This window comes from Naegleria gruberi (assembly GCF_000004985.1).
Source record: "Naegleria gruberi genomic scaffold NAEGRscaffold_48, whole genome shotgun sequence".
Taxonomy (NCBI): domain Eukaryota; phylum Heterolobosea; class Eutetramitea; order Acrasida; family Naegleriidae; genus Naegleria; species Naegleria gruberi.
Genome location: NW_003163279.1, coordinates 210,609 through 219,171, shown reverse-complemented (window position 1 = coordinate 219,171; position 8,563 = coordinate 210,609). Strand labels below are relative to the sequence as shown.

The following is an 8,563-nucleotide window of genomic DNA, read 5'->3' as shown; positions in this document are numbered from 1 at the left end:
TTCCGTTCCTTTTTTTGTGTCTTTTCTCGTTTCTAGGTTGAGATGGAAGAAACACAAAAAGAAATAAAAATAGACACACAAAAGAGGTGCGGTCAAGGTACGGCCAAGGAACGTTAAAAATAACACAAAAAGACCGTGCCTATTCTGCATCTTCTACGTTACTATTGCTCTCCAAGGAAAATCCAGTCCCAGCAAATTTGAGAAAAACTGTAAAAGATATAGTTTTGGAAGATGGTATTCTCCTTCCAAAGAACCTTCAAGTTTTAACATTCCACGGTTTGAATAATTATGACAAGAAGATTTGGGGAGAAGATGCTGATGAATTTCGTCCTGACAGATTTACCGAGTACAACAAGAGAATCAAAGAGGATAATTCTTTGAATAATAGATTTGAATTTGTACCATTCTTTATTGGTGGTCGTAGATGTGTAAGTTATTGAAACTTGAAGTTTAATTTACAATGATATTATAGATTGGATACAAACTCGCTGAATCTCAAATGATTGATTATGCTGCCAACTTGGTATGGAATTATGAAATGAGCCTATCCGATGAAATGCAACGAACACCAATCATTGAAAGACATGCCATAGCTGTTGAACCATCAACTCCACTCATGGTTCGATTCAAGCCAAGAGTCTTGCACCAATAAACCACAACTAGGCAAGTTCCCATTTCATTAAGAATATTAAGGAACATCAATTTTACTGTCTTTGCTTATTCCCAAGAACACATCAAGAACACGATAAGAACATTCTCGGGAGAGGTTCTTCATCACTCTCTAATAATATCAACATCCTTCATCATGCTTAATATAAATTCCCCACTAAGGAATTACCTGCAATGTAAATTCACAACAAAAACAAATATCTACAAAACATTAATAACCCTTAAAAGATGCCAGAATTAAGTATTGCAATTGTTGGAGGAGGTGCCACAGGTAAATCAAGTATTACCATCAGACACATTGAAAACAAATTCAACACGGAACAATTCTACGATCCAACAATTGAAGATTCATACATGAAAGAAGAAATTGTTGATGGAGAAACATTCTTTGTCGATATTCTTGATACAGCTGGTCAGGAGGAATTCTACTCACTCAGAGATGTCTACATGAGACAACGTGATGGTTTCATTCTTGTTTATGATGTTACCAACAGAAAAAGTTTGGATGAGATTAGAATATTCGTCGAACAAGTAAAGAGAGCAAAGAATACTGAAACAATTCCATTCGTACTGGTTGGAAATAAGTGTGATTTGACATCTGAAAGACAAGTCTCTAACACACAAGGCAAAAATCTTGCAGAATCATTACAGATTAAACACTTTTTCGAAACATCAGCCAAAACAGGTCAGAACATTAATGAATGTTTCGAAGAAATTATTAGAGAAACTAATTCAATGCTTAGAAAGAAATCTATAGAAAAGAAAAAGAGCTCCACAACTTCTGTTAAAAAGCAAAGGAAGTGTTGTATCATGTAAATTCAATTTTACCTGTGTACCAGCAGAGAAATACCAGTAACTGTATCATAATTCTTTAATTTCAAATAGCATAATAAATTATTTATTTATACAATATATATATATATATAAATTAGTTGAAATGAATTAATTATTATTTGATTAATCCTAATTTGAGTAAATGCTCTGTCGAAATTTTGATTTGAGTTTTAGCATCCATAAATGTCATTCCAAATGTTTCTCTAATCTTCTTATTTGAGAAATAGGTTGGCTTTCCAACAGAACTATTGACAAGTTGACGAACTCCCTTTGGTTGGAATAATCCTGCAAACTTGGCCACTGCATTTCCAAAACCACCTTCCATTGAAAAACTTGGAACATTCTTAATCCATGTATTTGGAGGATTAGGGAATAATTCTCTAAACAGGTCACACATTTGTTTCATGTTTGTAGTTTCATCTCCTGCAGCAATGAATCTTTCACCTTTTGATGGAAGAAATCTGCTTCTATTATCAATTTCATGTTCCATTGCAGCAACGTGGGCTGTAGCAACATCTTTGACATCCACAAAAACAAATGCCAAGTTGAAAATGGCTGGAAATTCACCATTGGCTATTTTTTGGATTGATTCATGACTTTGATTGACTTGTTTCTCAAAAATTGGTCTACCAACTACTGCACTAGGATTAATGACAGCCAATTCCAAAAATTCATTTCCATGTTCCAATTCAGCTTGTCTCAACACCTTCCAAGCAGCTTTTTCAGCAACAACTTTCGAATAGAAATATGGATTCTTATCCAAACCAGATAATTCATTCCAATCCTCCTCTGTATAAACCTTATCCGGCAATGCAGTATCCACAATAGCAGCAATCGACGAGGTCAGTATAATTCTTTGCAATCTATTCGAATCCTCATTCGATTGTGTTTTTCTCAATTTTATACATTCATTCACAACATTCAAAGTTCCCTTCAATGCAGGATCAACCAAATCAGTCTGTGGATCCTTCACATCAATCTTATACGGACTAGCAGTATGTTGCACAAATCGACATCCCTCAATTGCCTTCTCAAAACATCCCTCCTTCAACAAATCACCTTCAAAACAAATCAATCTCTCCTTCATCATCTCTTCACTCAATTTCTTCTGTCCATCCTCCGAGAATTGATCAAATTTCAAGAGGGCACTCATCAATTCCTCTTGTCCCTTTGGTAACGATCTAACAGTGCCATGTACAGTATAGCCCTTCAGAAGGAGCTGATAGACAATGTGAGAGGCAATAAATCCGGTGGCACCTGTAACGCAGACTTTGATATTGTTGCTGTTGGGAATTGATTGTGTTGACATTTTTTTTTTTGAATTTTTTTGAAAAATGGAAAATTTGGAAGTTTTTGAAGAAATTTTGAGAAAGTTATTAGAAATAGAAAATAGGGATTTTGCAAGTCCGCGGACGAAGATTAAAATTAAAGGTACGTCCTTATAGAAGAATTGTGCAGTGTTCACTAGTCCAATTTCATTTCACCAATTTAGTTTACAAAAGAACTTAGAAACTGTAAAGATTGGAAATTTGAAATTTCAGCTACAAAGCACATTCCATTTGGTTACTGAAACAATTATCGATAAACACTTTGCCTATCTCTTCTGCTTTCAATTGCACAGATTTGAATAATGTCAATGCATGATGAAGACTCACGAGAGTATGTCCTTCAAATTGTGTCAATTTTTGATTAAAAGCAAGAATGTTGTTTATATGGCAAGAAGCAAGGGTAAAAGATTGGACAGGATCCTTGTTTCGTCCATGTCAGATTAAGGGATAATAGCTCTCAACTATTTCACTAGACATTTCACATTACCGGGTAAATTGACAAGAAATAATAAAAAAAACATGAAAAGCTCCCTCTCTCTTCTCCTTCTCGTCATCTTTGTGGCAATCATGAGCTTTTCAATGCAACATCTTGCTCATGCCTTTTCCAATATTCCATTGGAACTTTTGTATTCGAAACAACATCTTTCAAAAGTCAATTCATTCGATGAAATTATTGGTGTGAAAACCTTTCTTACACTCTTCATTTTCAAGAAGAATGGAAGTAAATTGGTTGACTTTATAGAAAATCAACATGTCACCTCCCCCAATCATGATGTGAATAGACAATTGGTGATGAATTGGCTAAAAACAAATCCAATCTCGATTGGTGCCACCACTTTTCACACCCAATATTTAACTTCCACCTTTAACTATTTCAATGTTTCCATTCAAGCATCTGAATTTCCCCCTCTCTCCAACTCATCAAGCACCATTTACAACATTTATCCTTCATTTGATATCTGTCTTGATAGAAATTACTTTTTGGAAAGGTATGATGCTGTCCTTATGGAACCATATGCCTTTTCTTTCTTTGTTAGATTTTATAATAGGAATAATGGATTTGGTTCTTTGAAAAAGATGGAAAGTGGGAATTTTTTGCCAATTCCACTGATTCCGTATGAGGTTTATACGAATAGAACGGTTTCTATAGAGAGTGAAACTGATTTGTTTCATGTTGAGAAGACGGCTTCATGTGACAATCTACCTGACGAGTCAGATGCACAATTCATTAGATTATTGACAGGTTATTCTAATTTTTCTGAAATAGATGTTTCTATTATTGAGAGAATCACTTCCAAATCATCTCTTTCAGGAAATTGGACACTTGTAAACAGCAAACTTCCTTTACTTTTGTTATCAGCTCCTTTTTCTGAGATTGGAACCACCAATTTCAATACGAGCTCTCTCAATAATTTGCTTCTCTCCTCATCATGTTACATGTGTAAAAGCTCAGCATGTGTTGGAGAAAACTATAACCCAGTGGAGGACTATTGGAAAATTCCTCAATTTCTCATCATATTTGGATACTTTGCTTTATTGTTTGGATTTGGATTGTTTAAAAAACCATCACTTAGAAGAAGAATTGCACTTCCCTACACTCCAATTCTCATTTTTATTCTGATGTTGACATTTACTGATCTTTCTCGGCTATGTGTTTGTGTCGTTTACAATATTTCAACATTTGTGTTAATTTGGGGTGTCTTTATCTATTCAGCAACAGTTGTCAGATTCTACTATTTGAGAAATTTATATTCTCTCATTACAAAATATCCGAAACGAGAACGATTAATGAAAATATTGGCCTCAGAAAAAAGTGGCATTCTTATTTCGGTACTTTTAACATTTCTACTAGCTTTGCTATTTAATCTCATGGGACTATTCATGTTTTTCAATGAACTAAAAGTGGCATCTGACATATTCAGATCCTTTGTTTTTGGATTGTTTATCCTAGTGGGTGCAATTCTAGGACTTTTATTTGTAATATTGGATATGATCTCAAATTCAAAGAGAATTAAAACTCTTGGACTATTCCATTTCCTATTCTTTGACGATCCACTCTATGTTCGTCTCGATATCCTCTCATTAACATTCATTATCATTGTAATCATTATTATTCTTCTTGGAAATACGATAATTGGTGGATTTGAAGGAAGGGATTCGATTGGAGGACTATTTAACACAATTATTTGTCTCTCGATGGTGCTCATCACTGGAGGAAATACGGTCATGATTGAGATTTATAAGAAGGTGAAATATGGAAAGAAACCAATGAAGAATAATGATGAATTGGAAGTTGTTTTACAAAATGAAGATTTGTTCAACTTGTTGAAAGAATATAGTTCCAAAGAGTTTAGTTTGGAAAATATTGAATTATATTCGATGCTGATGAAATTGAAGGGACAAAAGTTTGTTTCTGTGAAGGAATTGGAAGAAATTGATCAGACTTTCATTAAGAGTTATTCGAAATTTGAAGTTAATCTTCCTTCGAGTTGTAAGAAGGAATTTTACAATTTGAAAGAACAAGCACTAGAAAAATCACAAATTGAATTTGACAAGTTATGGCAAGTTGTTGGATTTGACCTGGTTTTGAACATGTTGGACACTTTTAAAAGATTGCAAGAAACTTCCAATTATAGACAATGGGAATCTGTGTCCAAATATCAAAAACATTTACAATGAGATTAAGACATAACCATCATGAAGCGTACCTCTATAGATCCACTATTGTCCTACATCAAATTATTGGAATATTTCACTTCATGAAATTCAATTCATATCATTTATTCTTTAACTTGAAATTCCGAATGCAAAAGTCTTGAATAAATGAAATAAATTGAATTTCAAAAGTAGACGAATCAGAAGAATGTTGATGGAGTGAAACTCACAGATTTATTTTACCTGGATGACTCATCTCTTAAATTTTCAAGGACTTCTTCCGCCTTTTCACTAAATACACCTGGTGGTTCATATTCATCTTCATATTCCCTACAGTGAACAATTTTATTCAATTCAATTCTCTCCTCACTTCCTTTTTCATGGGAATCGCGAAGATCAGCTGCTTCTCCCATTTGTTCATAAGATGCTCCTCCTGTGTAAGACATTGTTTTTATGATTAATATGACAAAGGTGATCATAGGAACCACTTATTCTAACGTTTATCACTCTGTTATGGCTTGTGGCCTTAAATATTCAAACAACAAAATTATATCTTGTCCATTCCTGATTGAAAAATTTCGAAATAGTCATATCCTTATTAAGCATTGTAAAAAATCAGAAGGCTATATTGAACATATTTGACATTGAACTAAATTATTGAATGAATCTTTTCTCTGAATTGAACAATCTGGTTACTAGTTGAATCTTGAATAATATCAAATGAAGATAAAACAGTGATGAAACAAAATAGCTCATATGGACAATAATAATTCTGGACTATATCTGATCACATAACTCCTCAACTCCTAATCCCGCCAATAAAATCTTTTACAAAAAAATGGATCCAAATCAAACAATCATGACAGAAAAACCTCCACTGCCGTGTTCCACGACGGGTGATGAAGAAGGATCACCATCGATATTGTTGATAAATTATAATCATCAACAGCATCAACAACAGGAAATAATCAACAAGAAAATGAATGAAACTAAAGATGAGAAGATCAACGTGATGCAGATGATGATCATGAATAACGTATCGGATCATCGTCATGTTGTTGATGATGGTAAAGAAGAATTATCGATCGGAGGAGAAGAACAAGTTATAGATTGTAATACTAATAATAATAATAATTGTGATAGTACGATTGTTGTGGATAAGATTGTGTGTAGTAATAATAATAATAGTACGAGTACTGTGCAATCAGAATCGGTTGTTACTTGTGATGAAGATTCTAATGGAGAAAAATCAATAACTATTGTTGATACTAATAGCAATGTGTTAGTAATTGCAACAGAAGAGCAAGTAATGGATTTAGGGAATGCATCATCGGAGGAGGAGGAGGATAAACATCACGATGAAGAGGTATTATTAACAAGACATGAAAATCAACCGGAATTAAACATTGAAAAATCTGTATCAATAGTAGAACCGGAAGAGAATGTAAAACAAGTTGAGGAGGAACAAGTTCAAGCAAATTCAAGTGAAAAATTGGACGCTGAATCAATTATTAAAGTTAGAGAACGAAGAATATCGAGAAGAATTGTTGTAAATACCAATTTTCATGCATTAACATCATCTACAACCTCATCAACCGAAACTCCTGTGCATAATGTAGAAATTTTCGATGATAGTGAAATAGAAAACGATACCTCAACATATTCGAGTGATATTGATGATGATGATGGTATTATTTCAAACGTCAAAGATGGATATTTTGAAGACTCATCATCAGATTTAAAGGGCTCAGATATTTTGTCTGTAAAATCCTCTGATACTGATGGTATTTTAGTGAGTAGCAATGGATCTGTACTCAAAGTGAATGAGGCTGTTAATTACTATCCTTCAGTTAATGAGATTAGCAATACCAATGCAAGTCAACCAAAAATATATAGCTCAATAATATTTGAATCCAAGCACGATAGTAAGAGAATTCATTTATTCGAATCAATAGCATCCAACTATAAGGAATATGTAACAAAAAATCCAAATCAATTCAGAAAATTAATCAGAGAAGGAATTCCAACAAAGGAATCGCTCAAAACTATTTGGAAGAGAATGGTAGGGTCTGAGGAGCTTTCTAACAAGTATCCTGGTCTGTACAAAAAATTGACAATGCACGATGATATTCTGGAAGACGATGTTCACAAAATTTTAAAAGATGTTCACAGAACTTATCCACAGTACGAGTTTTTCAGTGAGAAGGATGGACCAGGTCAAATGTCTCTTATTAGAATTTTGAAAGCCTATTGCCACTTTGATAAGCAGACAGGATATTGTCAAGGAATGGCTTTTATTTGTGGTTTTGCACTGATGAATCTGGAGGATGAGGAGGACACTTTTTGGTTCTTTGTTCAGATAATGAATAATGGAAAACATGGATTGAAAGATATTTTTGCAGAGGGGTTGCCACGTTTGAGGTTGATTATGTTCATGGTGTCAGAATTGATCAAGTTGAGACTTCCAGATATTCACAAACATCTAGAAGAGAATTACATTCTTCCAGAAATGTATGCCAGTTCTATATTGATGACACTGTGTACGAATAGATTCTCTTTTGCATCTTCGCAACGTATATGGTCTATTTTCCTCAATGAAGGTTGGAAAATGTAAGTTTATTTCATTGAACTGAGATAATTAATTGTTCAAATTTTAACAGGTTGGTAAGATTGATGGCTGGTCTCATGAAATTAAGTAAGAAGGAAATTATAGGTGCCAATGCGACTGAAGTAACAACAAAACTCTATAACACTGCAGAGCATGTGGATATTGATATAATTCTCAAATATTCATTCAGTGTTAGACTCACTTCCAGACTGATGGAGAATCTCACACTCAAATATGAGGAACAAGAGTTGAATGCAGAGGAAAAGAAAGCTGCTCAACAATCACGAGAAAATCTCAAAAAGCTCACACAACTCTCTAGCAGCCCTTCCACACCGAGAAGTGGTAGATCATTTTCAGTTTCATCAATATTCGCCAAAATTTCAAACCTACTAGGTTTGCTGGACAGTAGAGAAGATGATGCAGCTATATTCAAAAAGAATCTTACATAAATTAATTTATTAACCTCTAA

At 33.9% G+C, this 8,563-nt stretch overlaps 5 protein-coding genes across 5 annotated transcripts in view; 4 read left to right on the top strand and 1 right to left on the bottom strand.

Moving 5' to 3' along the window:
* Window positions 1–652, top strand: part of NAEGRDRAFT_71710 (uncharacterized protein) — a gene marked incomplete at both ends in the record, with an annotated part of 2,558 nt that extends 1,906 nt beyond the window's left edge. Inside the window, 2 exons of the mRNA XM_002673225.1 lie at window positions 133–428; window positions 473–652. Of these exons, the coding sequence (XP_002673271.1) occupies window positions 133–428; window positions 473–652 (476 nt within the window). The remainder of the gene's footprint in view (window positions 1–132; window positions 429–472) is intronic.
* A 245-nt stretch (window positions 653–897) lies between these two features.
* Window positions 898–1,485, top strand: NAEGRDRAFT_51761 (ras family small GTPase; the record flags this gene model as incomplete). Its single annotated transcript, XM_002673224.1, has 1 exon — window positions 898–1,485. The coding sequence occupies one exon, from the start codon at window positions 898–900 to the stop codon at window positions 1,483–1,485; it is 588 nt and encodes a 195-aa protein (XP_002673270.1).
* A 63-nt stretch (window positions 1,486–1,548) lies between these two features.
* On the bottom strand, window positions 1,549–2,812 carry NAEGRDRAFT_81010 (cinnamyl-alcohol dehydrogenase-like protein; the record flags this gene model as incomplete). The annotated part of the gene is made up of 1 exon (XM_002673149.1): window positions 1,549–2,812. One exon carries the CDS (start codon window positions 2,810–2,812, stop codon window positions 1,619–1,621), a length of 1,194 nt encoding a protein of 397 aa, XP_002673195.1. The 3' UTR covers window positions 1,549–1,618.
* A 538-nt stretch (window positions 2,813–3,350) lies between these two features.
* Window positions 3,351–5,510, top strand: NAEGRDRAFT_71707 (uncharacterized protein; the record flags this gene model as incomplete). Its single annotated transcript, XM_002673223.1, has 1 exon — window positions 3,351–5,510. The coding sequence occupies one exon, from the start codon at window positions 3,351–3,353 to the stop codon at window positions 5,508–5,510; it is 2,160 nt and encodes a 719-aa protein (XP_002673269.1).
* An 814-nt stretch (window positions 5,511–6,324) lies between these two features.
* NAEGRDRAFT_81009 (rabGTPase-activating protein) lies at window positions 6,325–8,561 on the top strand (the record flags this gene model as incomplete). The annotated part of the gene is made up of 2 exons (XM_002673222.1): window positions 6,325–8,096; window positions 8,147–8,561. 2 exons carry the CDS (start codon window positions 6,325–6,327, stop codon window positions 8,541–8,543), a joined length of 2,169 nt encoding a protein of 722 aa, XP_002673268.1. The 3' UTR covers window positions 8,544–8,561.
* Window positions 8,562–8,563: the final 2 nt, after the last annotated feature.